Raw genomic sequence first — 26,123 nt, 5'->3', positions numbered from 1 at the left:
ATTGCTGTATGAGTTCCAGTAGTTAGAATGACCAAAATTCACAAGACAGTAAATAATGTGTGTTGGAGAGGATGTGGAGAAAGGGGAACCCTCTTACACTGTTGGGAATGCAAGTTGGTGCAGCCACTTTGGAAAACAGTGTGGAGATTCCTGAAGAAATTAAAAATAGAGCTACCCTGTGACCCTGCAATTGCACTACTGGGTATTTACCCCAAAGATACAGATGTAGTGAAAAGAAAGGCCATCTGTATCCCAGTGTTCATAGCAGCAATGGCCATGGTCGCTGAACTGTGGAAATAGCCAAGATGTCCTTCAGCGGACAAATGGATAAGGAAGATGTGGTCCATATACACTATGGAGTATTATGCCTCCATCAGAAAGGATGAATACCCAACTTTTGTAGCAACATGGACAGGACTGGAGGAGATTATGCTGAGTGAAGTAAGTCAAGCAGAGAGAGTCAATTATCATATGGTTTCACGTACTTGTGGAGCATAAGGAATAACACAGAGACATGGGGAGTTGGAGAGGAGAAGGGAGTTGGGGGAAATCAGAGGGGGAGATGAACCATGAGAGACTGTGGACTCTGAGAAGCAAACTGAGGGTTTTGGAGGGAGGTGAGAAGTTGGGTGAGCCTGGTGGTGGGTATTATGGAGGGCACATATTGCATGGAACGCTGGGTGTTCCCAGGGGTACACTGAAAAGAAATTAAAAAAAAAAAAAAAAAAAAAAAAGCAAAACCAAACCACACAGCAGCAAGGCCAACAGAGGCAAATTCACTCCTGACCAGTAGGTGGCAACAATGGACCGCTATCAAGGGAATGACACCAGCGAGGGACCAGGTCTTTTCCTACCGGGTGTGCAGCTGAGCTACCAGTTTTGCCTGAGGAAGTCACCGTATTGCATTAACAGTTACTGTTACTCTTCTCTAGATGCCTTCCAGATTTGATGCATCTTTTCCCAGTACCATAAAATTAGAATGGGTTTAATTATTCCACTTGTAATGCTACTTCTGTTGCATTTCTTCACTAGCCTATCCTGTAAAATATTTATGTTCAAAGAACAGATAAAAGGGTTTTTAGATTGTATTCTTATGATTAAGCTATAGCTTAAATACACATACGACACCTGGCCCAATTTGAAAGTGTACTTTCCTACTCTGGAATATTTGTGGCTTGAAGAAATTGTGCCCCTACCAGCGATGAGAGGTTAGAGGAAAAGACTGGCCCGAAGCTAGCAACCATTGCTGTGAATGAGGACAATCTTTCCTTTGGATGTAACCACTGTGGAAACATTCCAGAGAAAGGGGTGCTCTGCGATACAATTAAGAATGTTCCTCTCGGGGCACCGGGTGGCTCAGTGGGTTAAGCCTCTGCCTTCAGCTCAGGTCATGATCTCAGGGTTCTGGGATCGAGCCCTACATCGGGATCTCTGCTAAGCAGGGAGCCTGCTTCCCCCTCTCTCTCTGCCTGCCTCTCTGCCTACTTGTGATCATTCTCTATCTCTGTCAAAAAAAAAAATAAAGAATGTTCCTCCCACATTTATTTTCATAAACTTCCATTCCTTTTACTAAAACTAGTTGGACTTGTGGTTCTTGGTGTTTAGGGTTACAGAGTTACATGCAAGTCACCCAGGGACTTGGGAGCATGTTAACTCGCCTCTTCTAATGCCAGGGTCTGGGGCAAGTGCAGAGACCCTGCATGTCCAGCAAGCTCCTTGGGAGGCTGGTGGTGCTACCCTCTGGACCACCATTTCAGCAGGATCTGGGGGACAGTGATTTCCAGGACTTTAAAAACAAGAATGACCTGTGTCTTTGCTCATTAATAGGTATGTGATGGCCTCCAATTGAATTTTCAAGGCATGAGTATTTCTTAACTGTATTTTGACTTCACAGACTAAGCTAAGTCATTTTACTGAATATTTATGATAAATACAGTAATTTACTGAAATTAATGTTGTAGCTGTTCCTAAAGTTAAATCAAAGTGTCATATTTTAGTTATCTTTGATCACATGACAAACCCTCCCAGAACTTAGTGCCTTTGGACAGCGTCATGTCATTCTGTCTTGGGGTTTTGTGGCCAGGAGTTCAGACAGGTGCTCCGTGGGGTCCCCAGGCGTCTGTGCTCACGTGTCTGTAGGGTTGAGCTCGGCCGAGTGACTCTCCTGTTCCCAGGTCTCAGGGTCCCTCTGGATGGTCTCTTTAGTAGGACGAATACAGGCCTACAGGGTGGTTCAGGATTCAGGATCAAGGTAGAAGCTGCCAGCCCCCGTAAGAGAGAGCCATGAAGCTAGGGTGGCATCATGTCTGCTGTATTCTCTCAGTCCAGACTACAGGTGGAAAGCCCAGGCTCCAAGGAAGGGGAAATAGCCCCTCTCTCACCATAGGAAGAGTGTCAACGCAGCCATCATGAGTCTCCCACAGTTAGTTAATATCAGGGAGCAGGAGTGCCTGGGTGGCTCAGTCAAGCATCCAACTCTTGATTTTGGCTCAGGTCATGATCTCAGGGTCACAGGATCGAGCTCATGTTGGGCCCCTTGCTTGGCGGGGAGCCTGCTTCTCCCTCTCCCTCTGCTCCTTCCCCTGCTTGTGCCCTCTCCCTCCCTCTCTCTCCCTCATTCTCTCTCTCTCTCTCTCAAATAAATAAATAAATAAAATCTTTAAAAAATATATCAGCAAGCAAATCAACATCATGGGATCAGGGCGTGACTGTGTATTTGTGTGGAGGGGTAGGAAGGACTGGAATATTTCCATTGACTTCTTTCCCCTGTAAAGTTGGTCATATTTTCAACTTGGCTTTCTTTGCATCCCTCTTCCTTCCTTTCACTTTGAAACCACTGTAGAAGCATAGAGATGGATGGAGATAAAGATGGGCACACTAAGGCTCCAGCAAGACTTGACTTGGAACACATTTTCCTCTTCCTCCATCTTGACTCCTCTCCCTCCATGTCACTTGTGTTTCTGTAGAATCCTTTGTTTTAGGAACTCAGCCTCCTTACTTAGTAGGAGGACTCAGATGGCCAGGGCACCAGTGACAGTCATGAGACCACCTTGAAGACATGAGGAACGCAGCTAGGTGGCAGCATCCTCGAAACAGCCCAGGTCCTGCATTTTCCCATACATACCACTTAGCCTCTTACTCCCAGTGGGCAGTTCTGAAGGCATTAGCCCGCCACAGCCTCCTTTGCCTGGCAATATCATAAGACTCCTTCCTCTTCCTCTTTATCTCCAAATTCTGTCTCTGTGTTATATTTTGGCTCTGGAGCACGGAGGTCAGTTTTCAATCATAACTGGTCTATTGTATTCATGAGATGGAACTCAGTTAGGTTTCTGAATATGTTTGTTAGTAATGAGCGATGTTTATGATCTCTCCAGGTCTCAACTTTCTTCTTATTAAATTCAGAGTAAGAACTTAAATGATTGCTTCTTCAGACCCTGTGATTCTAACATACTAATCTATTTTGTCACCTCATGTGTAATATACTTGTAGTATTAAGAATATTTAATATAGTCAATGTTTCAGAAACACACCAATCCAAACCAAAAAAACACAAAAGACATCTATACGTAATCATACGTATATATGTTTACCTATTCACACCCTAACTCTCTGCCTTGTCTTTATTTCCAGTAAGTGCTTCCAGACCTTCTGCATAATTTATTGCTTATTTAAAGATTTACTACTTTAATTATAGACATCCTCTCTCTTTGAAAATTCTTTAGATGTTTAGGGAAATCTTACAGCTCATTCGAACCCATATAATTTATTTATATAACATAATTTAAAAGCTTAATCAAAACATTCCTCAGTCCAAATTATTATTGGCCATTTTAAATCTTTTGACCTTTTTATATTTCCTATAAAACATTCTCAAGCAGCTATAATTTTCAAAGAGTTAGAGCAGATTAAAAAAAAGTCCACCCATCTATTACCTCTAGACAGTTCTAAAGATTGAGAGACTGTGAATCTTGGGGGTGGCATTCAGACCTAGAAGAGGGAGGAAAAAGGTTTACGTTATCATAAAAATGTCACAGAACTTTCTATACATTTCTTTAAAAGTGCTGGTACATGTTGATTTTTCCAGGGGGTTAAATTTTGGGGAGGGGGGAGTGGGTAGCACAAGCCTCTAAAAGAAGAGGGCTCAGTCAGGAGAAAAGTACATCTTCAGGTACGTGAGGGGCAGGGAGGGGAGATGCTGGACGAGAATAAAATACAGAGCAAGAGAAGATAGGCAGGCAGAAGGAAGGGAGGAAACATCAGGGTCTGTAGATATGAGACAAATGCTTGTGAAAAGCAGGGACTTAGAGTTCCAGCCCAGATTTTCACACAGTATGTCTGCCCAGAGTATTTGCCCTAAATGTAAAATGGGAAATGCACTTAAGATAGTTCTCAAAGATGCATGGTTTTATCCCCCCAAATGAACAGTACTGTAATGGGCTGAATTGTGCTCCCCTCAATTCCTATTTTGAAGCCTTAACCACCAGTACCTCAGAATGTGACTGCATTTGACACGGGACCTTTAAAAAGGTGATTTAGATAAAATGAGGCTGTTTGGGCAGGCCCCAATTCCGTCTAACTGATGTCCTTCTAGAAAGGGGAACCTGAGACACAGAGGACACCAGGGATAAGTGTGGTGAGGAAAGAACACACGAGGACACAGAGCCTGCCAGCCAAGGAGAGAAATCCCAGGATAAACCAACCCTGCCCACACCTTGATATTGGACTCCTAGCTTACGGACCTGAGAGGGAATGCATTTCTGGTGTTTAAGCCACAAGTCTGTGGGACTTTGTGATGGCAGCCTGGAAAACCAATATAGTGCCTTTGTATAACACAGAGACCACGGGTCTGAATCTCCGTTTCACCCTATACTAACCATGTTCTCTAAGGGATTTTTTTTAAATAAACATTTTTATTTAGGATAGTTTTAGATTTACAGAAAAGGTGCAAAGATAGTACAGAGGGTTCCTACAAACCCCACAGGTTCCCGTACTGTTAATATCTCATATTAGTATAGCACACTTGTCATAGTTAATGAGTCAGTATTGATGCATTCTCATTAAGTGAAGTCCATAATTTATTTGAATTTCCTTAGATTTTTAAAGATTTTTATTTTATTTGAGAGAGATAGAGCAAGAAAACACACCCAGGGGGTGCAGCAGAAGGAGAGGGAGAAGCAGGTTCCCGCTGAGCAGGAAGCCTGACATGGGGCTCAATTCTAGGACTCTAGGATCATGACCTGAACTGAAGGAAGATGCTTAACTGACTGAGCCACCCAGGTTCCCCTGAACTTCCTTAGTTTTTGCCAAATATGCTTCTTCTGCCCCCACGGTCCCATCCAGGACACACTACATTTAGTCACACGTCTCCTTAGGCTCCTTTGGCTGTGAAAGATTCCCAGGTTTTTTCCTTTGTTTTGATGAGCTGGACAGCTCGAGGACTACCAGTCAGGTATTTTGTTGAATGTGCCTTCTATTTTTCTTAGGTTAGATCTCGGTGTGGGATTTGGGGAGCAAGACCATAGAAGTAAAGTGCTATTCTCATCACATCGTATCCAGGGTACCTGCTATCAACACACCTCTGCTGGTGATATTGATTTCCTCACCTGGTGATGCACTGTCTGCCAGGTTTCTCTACCATAACATTACTCTTTTCCTCTGCTCACACAGTAAGGCAAGATTTCAATCACCATGACACTCCATTTCTTCCTGTTGTAAAATATAAATAAAACTACTTCGAATTTACAAAATGATATTTTCATTTCACAGACCTGGGCTATATCTACTCTCATTCAGTTGCCTTTGAGCAGGACAGGGAACGTTGCTACTCTCACATATGTCACTCCCCAGCTCCCAAACCATCATGTATCCTCTAAAATTCTCTCCTCAAGCCCATTGTCCAAGAGCCTCCAGCATCCGATTTCAGGTTCCATCCCCTTTAATCTCTTTCTTCACTTTTAGTTAAAATTTTAAAGTCATAATGCCAAGCATTTAATACAGTCTTCAAGGGTATAAAGTAAACTACTTTGTTGGCTATAAGTGATTCTTATAGCCATTTCTATTTAAAAGATTAGAAAATAGTAACTAACAAATAATTTCCTATCATACCTGCTTTCTTATCTCTCCTGTATAAAATGTAGCATCCCTTGAACATAGGGTGATACCTCATACAGGCAGTTCTTTTGTTTTCCTCAATATTGTCTTTTTCTGACACATCTGCATGAGCCAGTTTCCATTGATGTACCTAGAGAAGGAGACACTTTCAGAGACACCAAGAGCCTGGATGATGAAGTTGGAGCTGAGAGGGCTTTATTTTACAAAAAGTCTCTCAGGAGTGAGGGCTCTGTGTGTGTGTGTGTGTGTGTGTGTGTGTGTGTGTGTGTGTGTGTTGGAATATGTCTTCAACACTCAGCCGGGCCTTGATAAGGATGCCCTAGGCTTCACTTCCTGCCGGTTCGGAGTCTTGAGATCAGCCACAGGTGAGAGCCTGGGGCCTTTCTGGAGGCCCCCCACCCCTGGGCATGGAGTGTAGTCTCCTTAGAATGTGTGGGAGTCTTTCAAAGGCCCCTGTGGACATCCACTTTCCTTGCTATTTAGTGCTTTCTCTTCCTTTCAGGTTTTTGGTTAGCTTGCAGTTTGTCCCAGTATCATCCCCCTCTGGCAGACGGAACATCAAACAGTTGCCCCTGATTGTTTCTCATCAATGTTCCCAGGGAAAAGCTTTTTACCTGGGCCCTCTCTGAGTCTAGTAAAATTAAAATTAGCCTTATAGTTGGGTTTTCCAGGGAGCTGACAGGCCAAATCATGACAAGTCTCTCACAAAGGGTGTGTACCTCACTGGTTTCCACTGTCACTGCGGATGCTGGTTTCTAGGGTTGCCATGGAAGTATGTAGAGGGCAATGGGAACAAGGCAAGTTAAGACACCACAGAGCTCACGAGTCTTAACAAAATCAAACTGTTTTTCTTAAATAAACATCCCTGGATTTTTGTGAACCTGAGTGTAAATTAATTATCAAAGTGCTTTAAAAAAAAAAAGTTGACTTTGACAAGGTTTGCCATTTTCTTGTTGCTGTTATGGAGAAGAGGACTTCTGAAGCACATTACTCTGCCTTTCCCAATACTATCACTTGATGTCATTTCTAATTTTGTATTACTTTTTTTTAAAGGGGTGCCTGGCTGGCTCATTCAGAATGGTGTGTGATTCTTGATCTCAGAAAAAGCCCCATGTTGGGTGCAGAGATTGCTTGGATAAATAAAGTTTAAAAATTTTTCTTATAAAAGAGCTAGAAAATTGCATAAGCTCGGGGTGCCTGGGTAGCTCAATCAATTAAGTGTCTGCCTTCGGCTCAGGTCATGATCCTAGGGTCCTGGGATTGAGTCCCACATCAGGCTCCCTGCTAAGCGGAGAGTCTGCTTCTCTTTCTCCCTCTGCCTGGCTCTCCCCCTGCTTGTGTACTCTCTCTCTCTCTGTCAAATAAATAAATAAGATCATATATATATATATACTTTTTAAATATTTAAAAATTTTAAAAATTTTAAAAATTGCAGACTGGTATATATTTTTCATACACTGCATGCCATGAAATTTTCTCCCTCGATCATTTAACGGCTGCCTACCACATCCTTCTACCAAGCGCTCTATTTACATCACCCCTCAGACCATTTCCAGTTGTTTTCTGTTGCAGATAATGTTATGGTGAGCATCCTTGCACATCCAGCCAGCCACGTATACGGGATTTCACTTTAAAGAGGGACGCCAACCAGGAACCGGATCGTTCTCACTACATTCAAATAAAGGAATATGATTAAAATTATGTGTATCATCTCCACCTCTCCCATCAGGTATTTGACGGTAACTGATAATTAGGAACTGCTCCTACAGTGATCTCATTTACACTAATTAACAGAATCAAATAAGCTTGAAATTTATTGTCCTGTTCAGTGAGTCATTGAGTCTGTCAGCTGCTACTACCGAGGCAAGCATTATATCGGGCTGTTAACAGATTGTCTGAAAAAGTATTTTGCTGATTATCTTCTAATGAACTTATTCTTAGAAGACAATGTTGTAAGAAATACATGACCAAGTTCTCTACTGAGAAAAGTTTAAACTGATTTTGCACTGGGATTGCCAATACAAAAGGGGAAGCTCCTTCAGTTAGTAAATTTACATTACAGTCCAGGATGTGCTGGAAAACAGTCATTCTGAAACATGTTGAGGAGGAGGAAACTGGTATCGTCTCCAAGCATGTCCCTTAGTTTTTTGGCACTCCTGAGTGGAGGCCAGTCCACCTGGCAATCACTGAGTGCTTTAATTTTCCGTCTCATCCCTAATCTAGAGTATCCATTTTTGGATGAGCCAGACCTTATCCTTTAATCTATATTTACAATAAGTGGACCAACATGCAAGTGTGGTCACTGTCACGGTGATAATAACAAGGAAAGAAAGTGGTGGGTCTCTGAGGTGGTTAGACAAGGTTTTCCCTTTTTTTTAAAGTTTTTATTTAAGTTTCAGTTAATTAACATACAGTGTTATATCAGTTTCCGGTACACAATATCAGTGCCTTACTTTCTTACATCACCAGGTGCTCATCACAACACGTGCACTCCTTAGTCCCCATCCAAGCCCACCTCCCCTCTGATGACCGTCAGGTTGTTCTCTACAGTTGAGGGTCTTTTCTTGGTTTGTCTCTCTCTTTATCTTTTTCCTTTGCTTGTTTGTTTCTTAAATTCCACGTGGGTAAATGGTATGCTGCCCACTCCTTCCCCAGCAAACATATTCAGCATCTCCCCATCTTGCCGCCAGAGCTCCGACATCTCTCTGTGAGCATCTGGGCTTTACCTTGATTTATTCAGTGCTTGTTTTAGCAAGATGTGTCCTAAGGTCCCAGAAAAGCCAGAGAGAGTCGAGTTTGGGGGGCCTTGGAATGCTCAAAAATGTTTCTGTATAAATTAATGATAATGGTTTCTTCACATCACGTGGAGCTTAGAGAAGTTTTCACTGGAACACTCTACTTTGGGATATTGGGGGAAACCAGTATGTCTCTATCCTCCTTAAAGAAATACAAAAGTTAAAAAAATTTCCTCAGTGCCCTGCAGTTTCCTGAGATAGAGTCAGGAAGGAAGAAAAAAGAAAGTTATAGAAAAGAAAAGCCATTTTATTTTTTTAGTAGGCTCCATGCTGAGTGTGGAGCTCAGTGTGGCATTTGAACTCACAACCATGAGATCAAGACCTGAGCTGAGATCGAGTGCACACTTAACAGACTAAGCCACCCAGGTGCCCCTAAAAGGCATTTCTATGTATCTCAGAGTTTCATGTTCGCATGGGCTGATGTACCATCGCTTATGTGGTCAAACTGCTGTTAACATTTATTTCTTTTCCTTCATCATAGTAATTTTACAGTAACTATACTTGTGAACGTGTCTTTTGTATATGTGTAACAACATCTGTCAGGGAAACCCTTGCAAACTGAATAACTTGGGCAGAACATAAATGCATTTTACATTTTGGTAGGTACTGCTACCTGCCCCCATAGAGGATTAATATACACATGATAAAAATACATATTTGCATTAAAAAAGCATAAGAATATCTGTTTTCTCACATTCTCATCAAAACAAAAATAAAAGTTTTGGCTTATGCATTTCATAGCAAAAAGAAAAACACATTTTAGTATGTCTTTATTGTGGATGAGCAATCTATCTTTTTATAAGTTTAATAGCTGTTTTCTTTAACCTATATTTTTGTGCTTTGAAAATTTTTATATAAAGTCATATTTGTTACTTCTTATGTAGATGATAGCCCTTCTTACAGACGCTCAACATATCACAAAGAAAAAAGTCACAAATATCTTCTCTACTAGGTCACCTCCAGTGACTTATTTATGGTATTTACTGTGGAGTATTATTTTTTATTTTTTTAATTTATTTTCAGCGTAACAGTATTCATTGTTTTTGTACCACACCCAGTGCTCCATGCAATCCGTGCCCTCTCTAATACCCACCACCTGGTTCCCCCAACCTCCTACCCCCCACCTCTTCAAAACCCTCAGTTTGTCTCTCAGAGTCCATAGTCTCTCATGGTTCACCTCCCCTTCCAATTTCCCTCAACTCCCTTCTCCTCTCCGTCTCCCCTTGTCCTCCATACTGTGGAGTATTTTAATAAATTTTGTAAATTAAATTTAGCAATCTTTTCTTCTCTGGCTTCTATTCTGTTTTTGTTTTCAATACTTAAAAGACACCCTTCTCCTAAATTTGTATTATTTGTATGGCTTTGTTTTGTTTTCCTTTTTTTTTTAATTTTAATTTTTTAAATGTTTCTTATTTGAGAGAGAGAGTGAGAGAGTGAGTGTGAGCAGAGGAGGGGCAAAGGGAAAGAATCTCAAGCAGACCCCCTGCTGATTCTCCTCCCTACCTGGGGCTGGATCCCAGGACCCTGAGATCATGACCTGAGCCGAAATCGAGAGCCGCTACTTCACTGACAGAGCCACCCAGGCACTCCTGGTTTTTGCTTTTGCATATCTGATTTGTATGAAATATATTTGGTTTAAGCAGTGAGGGTTCCAAATTGAGTATTTTTCTCTAGATGACTACATAGTCGTCTCCAAACTATTTATTAAATAATCCATGTTTCGGGGCGCCTGCGTGACTTAGTCGGTTGAGCCTCTGACTCTTGATTTCAGCTCAAGTCATGATCTCGGGGTCCTGGGATCGAGCTCAGCATCAGGCTCCACACTTGGCAGGGAGTCTGCTGGAAATGTTCTTTCTCCCTTGACCCTTCTGTCCCTTCCCCCCACACACTCTCTCTCTAAACTAACTAACTAACTAACTAACTGTTTTTTTAAAAAATGCATGTTTTCCCCCATTGACATGCAATGTCCCCTCTATTTTACACTGAAGTGCGCACATGGTCTTCCAGCAGAATTCAACAAAGCTAAACCCCACAGCTCGGGTTTATGCCTCGTCAGGCTAGCCACCCAGACCCAGCCTAGTATGTCACCAGCAAATACTTTTATGAAGATTGATGCTGAGTTGAAGATAACATTGTTACGTAAATTTACAGGTTGGACTCTTTTCTCTAAAAGGAAAATGTCCCAGTAGGCGAGGCTAAGAGCTATTTTGAAATTTAAAGCCATTCAGTGAAAGCGTATAACTGTATTTATGACATAATTCATGCTTCATACTTATAAAGAACAGCATTTTGTATTATATTATTAACCCAGTGTCCTGGTTTCTTGAGGTTTTTGCAATCTGTTTTATTGCTCTCATTTTATCGGACAGTGTAAATTACACAGTGACTCATGGGCCTGAGAAAATCAGTTTATAAATATGAATAATATAATTTTTCCTACGAATTATTTTGTTTCTTCATAATCATGGAGGTTGTATTATGGATTCTGGCTATACCCCCCTTTGCTATAGTTGCAAAGTTGGAAGAAATTTACTCTAATTCAGCAAAGAGACCCCAAAGCAAAACCTATAGTTTTCTTGATTTTAATGAGCCAATTTGTATACAGTCATATCCCAGCCATCTCAAATCGGCCTAGGTCCCTGATGCCTATCTTTCTCATTATCAATGCTCCAACTTACCAAAATCAATCAGTATGGCTCAGGTCTTTGAGGTTTGGCTGGGCTAGTGAGTGAGCAGGGTCACAGCATAGGTCTTCTGGAATAGTGATTAATAATAAATAGCACTTATGTAGGACTTTACATCTTCAAAGGACTTTGCAAACACTAATTAACCCACATACTAACCCCTTTAAAAGGAATGAGCAGGAATGAGCATTCGTTTTATGAGTGAAAAACTGACTCGCAATAAAGTTGTGATTATGGCTGGTCTGAACACATTACTCACAGATAATAAAATGTCTTCCCCCCTCACATTTCACTTGATTCTGGGACAAATTTCTCCACTTCAACAAGATGGAGATTTTCATCTGGTTCATTGCTGTGGGGGACTTTCCTCTTCACTGTGGGCTATTTAAAAGCATCCTTGGTCCCACCATACGAAAGCTGTGCTACCTCAGTCTTAACAATCAGACTCTAGATGCTGCCTGGCCCCCGGGGGTGGGAGGAGGAGGGTGTGCAAAAAAATCATCCCCAGTTGTGAGCCACCATGTAGAAGAAAGGGCAAAGAAATGACTGCTTGCCTGTTGGAAGGTTTTCCTTACCAGAACAGTCCTTTTCTCCAGTTTACATTCTGTTACTTCCATGTATCACAGTACCCGTGCACCCGTCACCCCCCTTCTACCTTACAGACAAGATAATACCCTTAATGATGCAGCCCTCCAAGCATTGCTCTCAGACACATCCACACATGCACATGTGTGCACGTGTGCGCGCACACACACACACACACACGCTTAGTCAACACAGCCTGGTAGATTAGGAACCCCTCTTACCCTATTTTATACAAGAAGAAACCAAGGCACAAAAAAGTTGCATTGCTTGTCCAAGTACAGAAGTCCAAATTCAGAGTGGGGCCCCTTGTTTCCAGAGTCTCTGCTCTCAACCGCTGAGTTACACCTGTAAGTATGTCTCCCCCAACACCCAGTGGAGAGTTGGTAAGCAGTGAACGCTGCTGATGTTCTAAGTGTCAGTATAAAGTCCCTTAAGAACAACAATGACTCTACACATAAGAAAAGAACTCAGAAATGGAAAGTCATGCAGCAGCCTGGGTCCTTGTCCCTCAAATACACATCCGGCCCTCCATAAACACAAGGCACTCTGAAGCACGAGTCGCCCAGTGCCCTTCAGATCCTCAAAGCGCTAGCTCAAAAGATAACATCAGATAAATAGATTTTAGGGCGGAAAATTATAAAGAGCACAAAAGTGACAAGTTCCTGGGTGGTATGGAGGAGATGGGTCATGGCAGGGGAACTGGGGCAGATGACATGATCAAAGTGGTGTATCCACTCTTCGAAGATGAATAGGATCTAAAGGGGGGGGGATTGTTGGAGCAGGTGCTGGAAGAGGGCATGTCAGAAGAGAAAATGGGATATTCGCGGAGGCAGAAAGGGCAGGCGCAGTGTCGTCAGTCAGTGTGGCTGGAATTGGCTAAGGAGAGAGAGACAAGGTTGAAGTCAGGATATGAATGTGTTATAAACGATTCGGACTTTTTTTTTTTTTTTTTTAACGGAGCAAGTGGAGAAGAGGGAGGAAGTATTTCTTCACTGTCTCCTCTGCCCTAAACGCTGCTAGCACTTTGACATACATTCCTCACTTAGTTCCCCAAGGTTCTCAGAAGAGGAGAGCATGATGGGATGCGTCCTAGACTTCTGTTGGTGCATGTCCAATTGGAGACTCAAAGGGGAAAGCGTTTTCTTCCTGCTCCCACGGCTGTGGTGGCATCAGCTGTAGGATCCATGGCGGCTTACTTCTGTGAAAGGCAGCAAAGAGGGGCAAGAGATGGAAGGAGGGAGAGATGAGAGAGGAAGAGGGAGGGACAGAGGAAGGGAGACAGAGGCTGGGGAGAGTCTGCTAGGAAGACTGAGACCCACACAGTATCACGTAATTCATAGTGCCATCTATTATCTTTGTCACTTTCTCCTGATAAGAAGCAAGTCACAGGACCTGCCCATAATCGAGGGGAGAAGACTGTACAAGGATGTGAACACCATTACATAGGGACCGTGGGGGTCACCTTACAATCCGCCTATCCAAGTTGATCCTGTGACCCTCAATGATCCCACCTCCTTCCCATGTGCAAAATACATTTGCCAAATTAGTGACTTCTAAGCTGTTTAATCTATGTAGCTAAAACCATACTAATAAATTGCTAGATCAGGATGCCTGGGTGGCTCAGTCAGTTAAGCACCTAAGTCTCATTTTGGCTCAGGTCCTGACCTCAGGGTCATGAAATTGAGTTTGGCGTTGGGCTCTGCGCTGGACATGCAGCCTGCTTGACATCCTTTCTCCCCCTCCCCCTCAGCCTCCCCCGCATTGCCCTCTCTCTTTCTAAAAAGAATGGCTAAGATCTCACTAAAAGAAGGAATTTAAACTATTTTTAATCTACTTCAAAATGTTACATTTTCTGTCATGCCTATGAAAGAAAAGATGCAAGGATGGCAGAACTAGTTAATCCACACATGAAACAAAAATCCTACTGGGGCGCCTGGGGGGCTCAGTCATTAAGCGTCTGCCTTCAGCTCAGATCATGATCCCAGAGGCCCGGGATCAAGTCTGGAGTAGGACTCCCGGCTCAGTGGGCAATCTGCTTCTCCCTCTCCCTCTGCCCCTCCCTGCACCAACCGCTCCCCTCACCCCCGCCCCTGCTCATGCACTCTTGCTCTCTCTCAAGTAAGTGAATTAAAAGAACTTAAAAAAATAAAATCTTTCAAAATCAATCCTAATTTACCTAGATCTCTCCCTCCCACTGAGTATTTTACAAACACCCTGCCCCCAATTTTTGTACTCCCTATACCTGTTATTTATTCTCTTCCCCCTGCCAGGAAAAACCCTCTATACCACTATGTTTGAAGGAATTCAACGTATGGTTCCAGAATTCACTCACTTATTAGCCCCCATTGGCGGAATTAAACTCCTCTGTAGAGGCCCAGGTAAGCTGCAGATAAAAGCTGGAGGCGCCATTCTGTGTGTTGGGTGCTCTATTCTGTCCTCAAACATTCTGGGTGAGAGGGATACCGTTTCCATTTGAAAGTTTAGAAACTAAGGTTCCAAGAGGTTGTGATTTGCTCAAATAACACAGATAATTGGTGGCAGAACTGGAACTGAGCCCAGGATAACTAAATTCCAAAAGCTTGTATTCTTTTCACTACAGCATATGGCTTTCCAGGGAATCCATCATTCCTTTAACTAGGAAAGCACTTATCTTTTGTATTCCAATTATCGTTCTCTTTTGGTACTCTGTGTTCCTTGAAAGCAGAGGCTGTCTTTTTCTCTTTCCTTCCTTCCTTCCTCTCTTTTTCTTTCTTTCTTTTACTCATATGACTGTCAAAGAGAGTAAGAACTTCATATATGTTGTTGAAACTGAATGGTGATGGTTTACAGAATAGCTCTAGTGCTCAGAGAATTCCATATTGATGTTTCAAAGCTATGCTCAGCCTGTTTCCCCCAGAGTGAGAATTCCAAGCTTCCCAGTCAGCCATGCTCACTGCAATGTCAGCCAAAGGGCACGACTATGACACAGCTAGGGTAGCCACCTGATTTTCAAAGAAGATGCCATCTGCCTAAAGATATGAACTCACTCACGACAGTGCTATGTCATTAGGATGCAGAAGAAGGTAGAGTTCTTGAAAGGTAAATATCCCCGTCCTTCCTTCTGGGAAGAACCCATGGCCTTGGTGAAGAGCAAAGTAGGCTTTTCCGTCTGATTCAGAGGAGTTATTCCGTTAATATTTATTGAGTGACCGATCACAACAGTGAATGAAACACACCACATCTTCAATCATGGAATTTGAATTCTAGCGGTAAGAAAGATTCAGCGCCTTGGAAAAAATACAGCCGAGTGAAGGGATAGTGTGTGTTGGGGATGTGAGTGGGGCAAACTAGGAGACCTGAATGAAATTGAAAGGCAAGGCACACAGACCAGTGAGACTGCGGTACGGTGAGCAAGGGTGTCCTTATAGGAAGTCAAGTCCGAGAGCTCACAGAAGATAGGTCACCGGGGCCAGGTCCAACAGGCCGTTGATGAGGCTTTGGAAGTTATGTGATGGGTATTCAGTGGTTGTGACCAGTAGAGGAAAAACAAATTGACTGCATCTTTAAAAGGAAAAATGGTGTCGTGCAAAACACAATAACAGTGCAAAATAGGAAGGTGACCACAGTCCGGTGACTGGAAGGGGAAGACGATGGTGACTGGGGAGCCTGCTGAGAGCTCATATTCTGGATTATTTGGAAAGTCTAGCCAACAAGACTTGCTGTGTCTTGGAAACATGAGAATGGGGCAGGGGGCAAGGATGGCTCCCTAGTTTTCCGTTTGACCAGGGCAGTAAACAGACGCACCACGTAGTGAGGAGGGGACTGCTGGGGGGAGAACGCAAGTGCATTCAAGAAATCCAGAGCTCTACACAGAATACTTGTACATTAAATTAGGTACCATGACTGCAGAATAATCCAGAGGTCTGTAAATATGGAAAAGATGGATCACGGACAACTGTTCACACTGAGCTGTGTGCATCTACACGCTCATTATACTGTGCTCTCTTGCAGTTTAAGATTTTGCTATGATAACTGTAGTTAGACACATTAAGTATGAGAGGCTCATTAGACTTCGTGTGGAGATGTTATGTGGCTGTCTACATGAACTGGAGTTCAGCAAGGAACTCGGGGCTAAAAATATGTGAGCGGTTATCAGCATATTTAAAGCCAAGGGATGGGATGAGAATACTTACGGAGTGCACAAAGACAGAGAAGAGGTCCGGTACTAAGAAACTGAACTCTCCAACATTCAGAGAAGAATGAAAGGCATTTTACGTATCAAATTTACATAACTGCATATCAATTTACTAAAAATTACATAACTTTGAATCAGCAATTCTGTACTAAGAATGTTTAAGGAGAAAAAAGGACTAGAATACGCAGACCATGATACAGACTTATCACAATGCTTAGTAGGAAAGTAAAAAGGTGCAGCCAGGGGATGGTGCAAGGTCAAATAATCTGTAAGTCTTACAATAACGGCCCATCTGAATACATTACACTCATTCAATGGAATTGTATACAACAGTTTAAAGTGATGCAGACATATTTTAGTGACCTGTAAATTCTCCCATTGAGAAAAGCAGATCAAATAAAGCATTAATTACAGTTTTATCTGTTACACTGCAAATAATGTATTTTGCATTTCCCATACTATCAGTAACCTAAAATAGTGAATGTTACTATTTTTGGTGGTAAAATTATGTTCTTTTTCCCCTATTTCCCTTACTGGTATCTGTTTTATAGTTTTTCTCAATGGGTATTATAAAAATATATATTTAAGATTTTTTTTAAAGTGTTATTTATTTGAGAGAGAGAATGTGTGTGAGAGAGCACAAGCAATGAGAGCAGAGGGAGAGGGAGAAGCAGGCTCCCCGATGAGCTGGGGGCTCCATCCCAGGACCCTGAGATGATAACCTGAGCCAAAGGCAGACACTTAACTGAATGAGCCACCCAGCTGTCCCACAAGTTTAAATTTCTAATAAAGTTCATTCAGTAATATGAAATACAAAGGATCTCAAGTAGGAACCTGGTTGAATTGGTGAAAAATTGTATCAATACCAAAATATCTGTCTGACTGAAATAACTACTATGAATTGTTTTAAAATAAATACATCACAAATTTTAATAGTATATTAAATATTTTATTTAAATAAAGATATATATCATTTGTTCCACTGTTTTGATAAAATTTCAAATTATTTACAAATAATAATAATAATAATTCCTTGGGTACTGTATTTCAAGTATCGCAAAGCTGTCACGAAAACATATTTTTCAAAATGAACAGACTGCATTCTAAAATATAGTATATAAATCCAGACATAATACATATTACACAAAATTAAATAATCTAGGGATAAAATCATTTTAAACAGAGCAATTTACCTCTCTGTAATGGAAGTTACAACACATATACCATCTTGACATGTACTCAGCGTATTACATCTAGGAAAACCACTCCCCGTGAATAAGCTTTATCCTGGAGTACAGTTCACGTGAAAACATTCTCTTTAAAACATACTCTGTTGCAGAAAAAAAAAAAATGTGGGCTAAGTACTTTAAAACTTTAAGTTTCTTTTAATTAAATTCATCTAATAGTAAGTTATTTCTCCTAATTTACCTAATGACATCAACAAGGTTTTATTCATGACCTTGCCCTTAACCTTAAAAAATAAATTCGTTTACATTTCACACTTGAAAGAATGTTAGCCTTCAATTCAAAAGAAATATTTTTATAAGTGCATTATAGCAATTCTGCTTCTTTCTTGTAATGCTTTAATTAGATAAAAACTATTAAAATTTTGACCTCAGAAAATCCACTTAGATCAGTACTTTTAATGACTCTAAAAGCTTATGAATGTAACCAATTAATATTTGAGTCAAAATTCTCAAATTCTATAGGGATATTATATAAATGTCTCTTCATTAAACTGTTTATTTCATCTTGGTTTTAAAAGTCACTGAATACCACGTGGCTAAAAGAATTTTTTATTTCTTGGCTTTGGTCCATTCAGTGTCTTACCTATCTCATATATTTAAATTGTTTTTCTGTATTTCATAATACTGTTTAAGCATAAATTTTAAGGGATTAAAAATGAAATATAGTTTCTTTTTTTATCAGGACCCCTTGTCGCAACCCCTTGTCACCCCTTGCCACTGGACCACATGCTTTCCTCTGTAGAAAAGCTAGCTTTAAACCAAATACCGATTTTCCTCCTGCAACTCACACTTGTCTATTGAATCAATGACCCAATCTTGTTGCAGGATTTTAAACTTTCTCTTAAGAGTTCTTCGAAAAGCTTTTAAATCTGCCACACGACTCTGATCCTCCCCAACGATGACATGAGACACTCCCTGAGCTAAATGAGAAACCACTTTGGCTCCATGAAACCGAAGCTCCAAAGCCGTAATGGCTAATCTTGTTCCCTCGACGCTGGTACTCAAGTCATTAATAACCGCACACAAGTCCACGTAAATAACGCAGTGCCGAAACATACTGAGAGGGCTGCGGTCCCAGGAATACCGATGCTCTAAATCAGCAATCACAGAAGGCATTTCTCCAGGAGCTTGTGCGCCGGAATTTTTAATTCCTGAGAACACTTCCTTCAGTCGGTTCAAATCCGTATCAACGAAATAACTGTCACCGTAACAATCGTATTCACGGGCAAAATGCTCCTTTGTCGACGGGCACATGTGAATCATAAAGTGAGGCTGCCATGGCACACAGCTTTTGGTCTTAAAACACTCCAACAGCCACTCGGGCTTGACAACATCGTGTTTGTCCGAAGAAATTATGTTTTTCACTCTGATGTTCTCGGACCCTGCAATGACGCAGTACGTGTCTGGGCCTGGATTCTGCACTATGTAACCACCAAATTCTGCAATTCTGTTCTCCAGATCGGGCTTCGGATGGCCGTCCGTGCCACTCATGACACAGAATTCCACGTCTTCAAATATATTAGACACTTTGTTTAGATTAGAAAGGTTGGGTGCTTTTAAGTGCTCGATAATGCCGATAACTTTCCTCATCTTCGGGGCAGCTTTCCGCTTCTTTTCTTGTGGCTCGTCGCCGACGTAGAGGTGTTTGGAAGCCAGCTTTCCCGACGCTTTTCCGCGAAGCTGCTCCAGCCCGTCCCGGGTGGCGCACTCGTGCCACTCTTTGTCTTCTCTGATCCTCTCAATTCGTGGAAAACGCAGTGTGCAGCCAGTCTTATACATATCGCTGGGGACGATCTCTGTGGCCTTAACCTGAACAATGACAGAATGACAAGGCTCGATGTACACCTCTGGCTTCTCTGTTCCACATAAAATGCTGCTCGGTGGAGCTTTTCTATGGAAAGGCTTCCAGTGTTTGGCCAACTTCAAACCCAGATCGTACAGTTCTTTCATGGTGTAACCTGAACCGACACGGCACAGAGTATGAAACACTGATGGTTTTTCACCAGGAGGAGGCGTCTCTGCTACGGCACATAAGAAATGAGACATCATTCCCCCTCGTGAACCCTTACCCCAGTAGCCCCCGACGATTAAGATGTCCAGCTCATCCACCAGCCCGTCCACATACTCCGGTTTAATCTTCAGCCATCCTTCACCTCTTTTGTCCGGCTTGTAAATCGACAGAGGATGTTTTATCATGATCCCCTCTTCCCTTTTATCTATTGCTTCATTCAAAGCATCGATCACTTCTTTCTGAGTATGAGCTTGTGTCTTCTGCACTATTTCTATCCTACCTGGTATTGGTGTAAAAACACTGGTAAGAATCTCATACCTCTTTTTCAGGGTCTCACGTCCCAGCTTTTTATTATTAACCATCAGTACATCAAACACACAGTAACAAGTCTGCAGATCAGAATCCTCCACCATTCTTTTGATATCAAACTTAGTCCCCTTTTGCATGAAAGTCTGTGTGTTAGGGTTGAAGGCCATCATCTCGCCATCCAGGATACAGATCTGTATGTCTGTTTTGAACGCGCTGTGAATGAACGGTGTAAGAGAACCTTCCTCTGGAGATTTGCCGAACTGATCTGTGTAGTCAAATCCGTTTCGGGAGAAGTACTGGTACTCCCCACCCTGCTTGTGCATTTGCATGCGCTCCCCATCAAGCTTCGTTTCGATGTAGAAGCTCTGGTGTTTCATGTCCTTCTCGACCCGCTCAATGTCTGCTATAGCAGCCAACATCGGTTTAAAGGCTGAGAATAAAGTGATGGAAATGTCACTGAGTCCTACGGAAGGATCATGCAGCTGCCTGCAGACTTTTTCCAGATCTGTGGTGACGTTATGCAACTCGGCAGCATCATTATGGAAAACAGAAAATACGGACTGTTCACTGAAACCGAGTTTTAAGTCCTTTACAATCATCCGTATAAGCCACTTCTGTTCCAGTGCTGAACTCTGACTTATTAGCTGAAGAAGACTCTTCTTAATTAGGTCCTTTCTTCTGGCAGAATTATTGCTGGCAATTGAGTCTAAAATGTCATTTACCTGCTGTATGCTTAAACTTCCTTTCTGCAAACATCTTGGTTTCAACACAAAATATGCAATTGTTGCAAAGTCACCAGCATCTCCACGAGTTCCGGTGGGCGTTCTGTAATTTAAAAGTTTAAGGGCATCTTTTCCTCCTTTAGGCAAATTAAGCAATTCGATATAAAATTTAGCAAGCATGGTTTCCTTGATTCCATATGCCATCCTCTCTCTTTCCAGCTGAGGAAGAATAAGTCTCATTGCTGGATAAAAAGAGTCTTTGACATCTTTTTGGTTCTTATGAAGGGCATCGTGAAATCTTCTCCAAGAATCTAAAAATTCCCTGAAGTGTCTGATTTTTTCTGCTCGTCCTTTACTTCTCTGTATTCGTTCTAATGTTGAGCACAAGTCTGCAAAAGGAACACGAGATGCAACAGTTGGTGAAGTCTGCGAGGCGGCCATGGAGACGATGGTGAATTCTCTGTTTTAACTAGGAAGGCAAAAAGAGAGTAATTTTCAATAAAAGACAAAATTCAACTAAATATTTCATGTAAAGACCTTACAGACAGTGTCTCATTCGTGATCAATGCTTGCTAAACAAAACCAAATTAATGCTAGAAACTTGTCTCTTTTCAATCTCTACATTTAATGAAAATCAACTATTTTACTTCCATCCTATTTAGAATTTATCAAAAGTATCACCAGCCCCTTTCTGTATATTTATAATACTGAAATCGACCACTTTGTCTTTCTTCCTAAGTTCCAACTTCTATTGAATTAATGAATCCATTCCTCATTTAGTTCATCGTGCAAAGGAATAACACAACCACAAAAACAAGGCTCAATTCATTTCATTTCTGGGCTTCTGAGATAAGGCCTTTCCTGACATTTCTCCTCCTCTTCTGTCAGACGACCATACAGCATCAGAAACAGGCATTTTTAACAAATCACTGAATTGAAACTTGGCTTTGCGGGTACTGCAGGAGTTCACCCAAAAAACGTATCTTCTCTTTCAGCCAAACAAAGCCCATATCTGTGTTTACTTTCACTTCACTGTTAGCAAAGCCGAATCACTCCAGTGCCCAAAACCCAACTCAGAACACCCTTCCTATGAAATCTTTACTTGACCTACCTCTTTTAACTCTATTTTATCATAGCTACTCAATGGCTTTAGCAACTTAAATTCATCAGCACACTTTTCTGTTTCTATTCGCATGCAACTACAATTCACTGACTACATATGCGCCAGGCACCATACTGTTTCTGCCTTAAGAGAGAATGTGTTCTGGGGCTCCTGTGGGGGGGCTCAGTGGGTGCAGCATCTGCCTCAGCTCAGGATCCTGGGACTGGTGCTGGATTCTCTGCTCAGACTCCCTGCAGCAGGGAGCCTGCTTCTCTCTCTCCCTCTGCCACTATCCTGGCTTGTGCTCTCTCACACTCTCTCCCTCTCTCAAAAAAATAAGTAATATCTTAAAAAAAGAGAGAGAGAGTGAGCATACATTTCGTAAAGAGAAAGGGGATCTAATGGGAACTAATTATAAAATGCTAAGTGTTTTAACAGAAGTAAAATGTCATGAGACAGCTTTTCACTGAAGCATCTTAAGTCAGAGAGGAAATAAATAACAGGTACTTTGCTGGGTTAGGGTCTAGATTGTTTGCCAAAGTGATCACCACAACTGTGAAATTTCTTTGAAGTTTTAAATATTCATGCAAATTTTTTAGGGGGGGTAAGCAGAGGGAGCAGGAGAGAGAGAATCTTAAGCAGGCCCCTTGCCCAGTGCAGAGGCCCCCACGGAGCTCCATCTCACACCGTGAGATCATGACCTGAGCCAAAATCAGGAGTCGGAAGCTTAACCAACTGAGTCACCCAGGCGCCCCAGCAAATTCTATTAGAATCTATAAGATATCAGAGCTACTATATAACATTAAAATCAAGTAACTTTTCCAAAAAAGACTTCAAGTAAAAATGTGCATTTCAGGAATATAAACTGTGTCCCATCTTGTGGTTTTAGACATCTCCTGGCACATCCCTGTGTCCCCTAGAGAGCAGGGAGGAGGGAGATCCCAAGGAGGAGGGAGGGAGGACGGAGATGCACTGTCCTCTCAGAGACCAGGAGATTCCCCATGGCAGCAAACAAGACAACACACACTACGAGCACAAGGCCACACTGTCTGATACCTGGCACAAGAAATCCAACAGCTGGTTGTGGTACCACTGTCACCACACTGCCGGTCTTCGGAGGTCGGGAGCAGTACTTTGTGTCAGTAGTGCCTGGTACATGGTAGGTTTGTGGAGTGAATTATGGAGCGACTAGAGTTGAGCTCCTGGAGAAGCACACTAGCAAAGGCCGGGGGCTGGTCATACATGGCACAATCCTCCCCGCCCCCAGCCCCACTATGCCTCATGGGATTCGGTTTTGTGAAAAACATTTAGCAGCTATGATTGCACTGGGAAAGTTCCACAACAGGCATTTGCTGGCCTTTGGGGAAAAAGGCCACACTTCTCCGCCCAATGCCTGACAAAGGAAACCCAGCTTCTACGGAGTCGGTTAGACCATGAGACAAAACCCATGAGAGACCACTTTCCCCAGCCTTTGATCTTTGAACACAGTGACTGCTCCCCTGGTCTCATTTGCATAACTGACTGAAACACCGGGTTAGATGTGTTCACTGTCTACCTCTCCAAACGCACCCCCTCAAGCCAGTGCATTATGCGATGTGCTATGCCCACAGCTCATATGGGACACACACGTGGAACACAGAATGTTAAGAAACACTTCCTGGAATGTTCGAGATGGGTCTACAGTTTCTGATCTATCTGAATGTTCTACGTGGTCTCAGTTTCCCTCAACAAGTTCCAGGAAAAGACTCAAACTACTTTATAACAACACTGAAGTCGACCCTACACATGTGTGCCAAAACTGCTAAAACTATAACAAGGGTCCCAGAGTCAGGATGAAATGAAGAGACAAATGTTTTTAGTCCTTAAAATGGACAAGAAAATCGCTTCTCAGCCTCTTGGCTAAGATCAAGTGTCAAACTGCACAGGAAAATAAAAATTTGTACATTACAGTCAAATATTAGGATTTCCATTGGACATTAAACATAAAAGGATTTCCTTGTAAACATTCTCCAGTTTCACTGTCCGGATTCTGAGGCCGTCCGCCGACGGTTTAGATTTGTGAAAACAACTGAACAGCGTGTGGTTAGGGCTCGGGCCCTGGAGTCCAACCAACGTGAGTGTCACTGGGGGCTCCAGCGTTAACAGTGTGACATGGGCCAACCCCGCACCCTCCCAAAGACTCGTTGAGTGTGAAGCGGGGACCACCACCGAAGGTAAGATGAGGCGGCGTCAGACGCCCACACAGGTGCTAACACAGGACGGGGCGGCCAGCGAACCCTCGGCTAATCCGGTACCGCACTGCCGGCGGATGCAAACGTTTAAAACGCTTCCTAAAGGGTTAAGGACACAAGCGAGGGGCGCGCTCTGCTCGGACCGGAGAGCAGCGGGACACGAGGACGGACCCCACCAGTATCGTGCGACACTGATACAACACACACCGGAACGACCCGTCGTCTGCCAGCCGCGGCCCTGCTGTCCTCAGGCCACACGGCAGAGCCAGGAGCAGGACCGGGCTCGGGGCCCGCGACGGCCCGGCCGCTTCCCGGAGAGCGCGCGACCCGCCTGCCTCCCCGGACGGCGAGAGGGCCTCCCCGGGAGCGGGGCCTCCCCGGGAGCGGAGCCTCCCACAGCACCCGCCCCCGAGCCGCTCGGGGAAGCGGTCCGCGGTGGGGAAAGGCCAGGAGGCGGGAGCCCGGAGGCTGACGAAAGACGGACTTAAGAAGAGAAACGGGCCCCGGACGTCCGTCCGGCTCCCCCGAGGCCACACCACGCCCCCGCCCCCGCGGACACCCGCCCCGATCCCGGCGGACGCTGGCGCGGGGACGGTCCCGTTACCTCTCGGAGCCGAGCGTCCCCGAGGGCCTGGGGAGACGAGGTCCCGGAGTCGGAACGTGCGCGACCGCGGCGTCGCAGGGGCCAGCGCGGCCCGGGAGGCGGACGCGGGCGAACCCGAGCCTCGCCCGCGGCCCGGGAACCCCGCACGGAGGGACGGCCGCCCTCCGGCGCCGCGCGGTCCCCGAGGGGCCCGGGCCCGCACCTGTGACCCCGCCGGGGAGCGGGCCTGAAAGACTTTCTGTCCGGAAACAAGAAAAACAAACCTTCAAGACCAAAGGCATGTGGCGGGTCGAGAAAACGAGGGACGGCGTCCGCCCGCCGGCACTTGGCCGCCGGCTCGCCCCGTGGACTCTGACGCCCCCGCCCCGCCGCGCCGCCGCGCACACGTCCGACCGGAAGCGCAGCCCCAGGTGCGGTCACCAAACCGGAAGCCGCCGGCCGAGGGCTGTTCCGCCAGCTGCTCCCGGCGCAAACGCAATCGTTCCTGAAGGCAGGGTGGTGGGAGGGTGTCCCTGACGTCATGAAGATGAAGAGAGCGGACCCCGTCACTGCGCCAGGCCGTGACGTCATAGGGATGATGTGCGCAGGCGCAGTGGCGCTCGGGACGGGCGCCTTGCAAGGCTGCGGAGGTCTCCAAGGAGCCCTGGTATCAGTGTGACTACAAGCACTCCCGGTCGACTCCCAGAGCAGCAGGTGCTCTTCGCAAGTGTCTGACCCAGAGAGTGGGTTCCGTCTCCGAGCGACAACCGGAAGCACCTTGTGTACTGACCCTTACTTGGACTATGAACCTAGTCCTCTCGCTGCTCGGCCTCATAGAGTTCTGTTCTCTGTCTGTAAGCATTGGTACCAACACTCATCTCACTGGTTGTTGTGAAAATGCCCTTATTTGAAAAGGGCATCTTCCCTCCCAAAATGTCTGCTGTTACCTTTAAATGGAAAAATAAGCTTTTACAAAATTGCCTAAGGCTGTCCTTTCCTATTTGTTTCTCAAGATGGTACAACTTTGGAGTGAGTTCTTGTCTCTTCGTACAGAAATAATACGTAACTCATACAAATACATAATATATAATTCTTTTTTTTAAATTTATTTATTCGACAGAGAGAGAGATCACAAGTGGGCAGAGAGGCAGGCAGAGAGAGAGGGGGAAGCAGGCTCCCCACCAAGCAGATAGCCAGACGTGGGGCTCGATCCCAGGACCCTGGAATCATGACCCGAACCGAAGGCAGAGGCTTTAACCCACTGAGCCACCCAGGTGCCCCCATAATATATAATTCTTAATACAGACATAAAGATTTGCATGCCCAGAAATCAACTATAGACTCTTCTAGTATCTCTTCGAGGATTCCAAATAAAGGTACTGGGCAAACCCTTATTCAGCACGGATACAGTAACTGTGCTAGGCATGCAAGATTGAGAGAAAACAAACTCAGTCCTTATGTTCCAGGAGCTGTTGATTTCTACCAGTGTTTTGTTATGGGTTGTCTTCTTTCATGGAGAATTGAGAAATTATCCATGACGATGGGGAAACAACCTTTATAATTATTCAA

The 26,123-nt window shown here is 43.7% G+C and overlaps 1 protein-coding gene across 2 annotated transcripts; it reads right to left on the bottom strand.

Annotated features, from left to right (window-relative positions):
* Positions 1-17,335: 17,335 nt before the first annotated feature.
* Positions 17,336-24,920, bottom strand: LIG4 (DNA ligase 4). Of its 2 annotated transcripts, none has more exons than XM_032881058.1 (2): positions 24,905-24,920; positions 17,336-21,107 (listed from the first exon to the last, which is right to left on the bottom strand). In XM_032881058.1, exon 2 carries the CDS (start codon positions 21,077-21,079, stop codon positions 18,350-18,352), a length of 2,730 nt encoding a protein of 909 aa, XP_032736949.1. In that variant the 5' UTR covers positions 21,080-21,107; positions 24,905-24,920; the 3' UTR covers positions 17,336-18,349. The 2 variants fall into 2 exon arrangements, with proteins under 2 accessions (XP_032736949.1, XP_032736950.1); XM_032881059.1 differs by lacking the exon at positions 24,905-24,920 and adding an exon at positions 24,576-24,740.
* Positions 24,921-26,123: the final 1,203 nt, after the last annotated feature.

Source organism: Lontra canadensis, unplaced genomic scaffold, assembly GCF_010015895.1.
Source record: "Lontra canadensis isolate GAN:19392208 unplaced genomic scaffold, GSC_riverotter_1.0 scaffold73, whole genome shotgun sequence".
NCBI classification, from domain to species: domain Eukaryota; kingdom Metazoa; phylum Chordata; class Mammalia; order Carnivora; family Mustelidae; genus Lontra; species Lontra canadensis.
The sequence above is the reverse complement of the archived record's forward strand: the minus strand, read 5'-3'. Positions and strand labels throughout refer to the sequence as shown.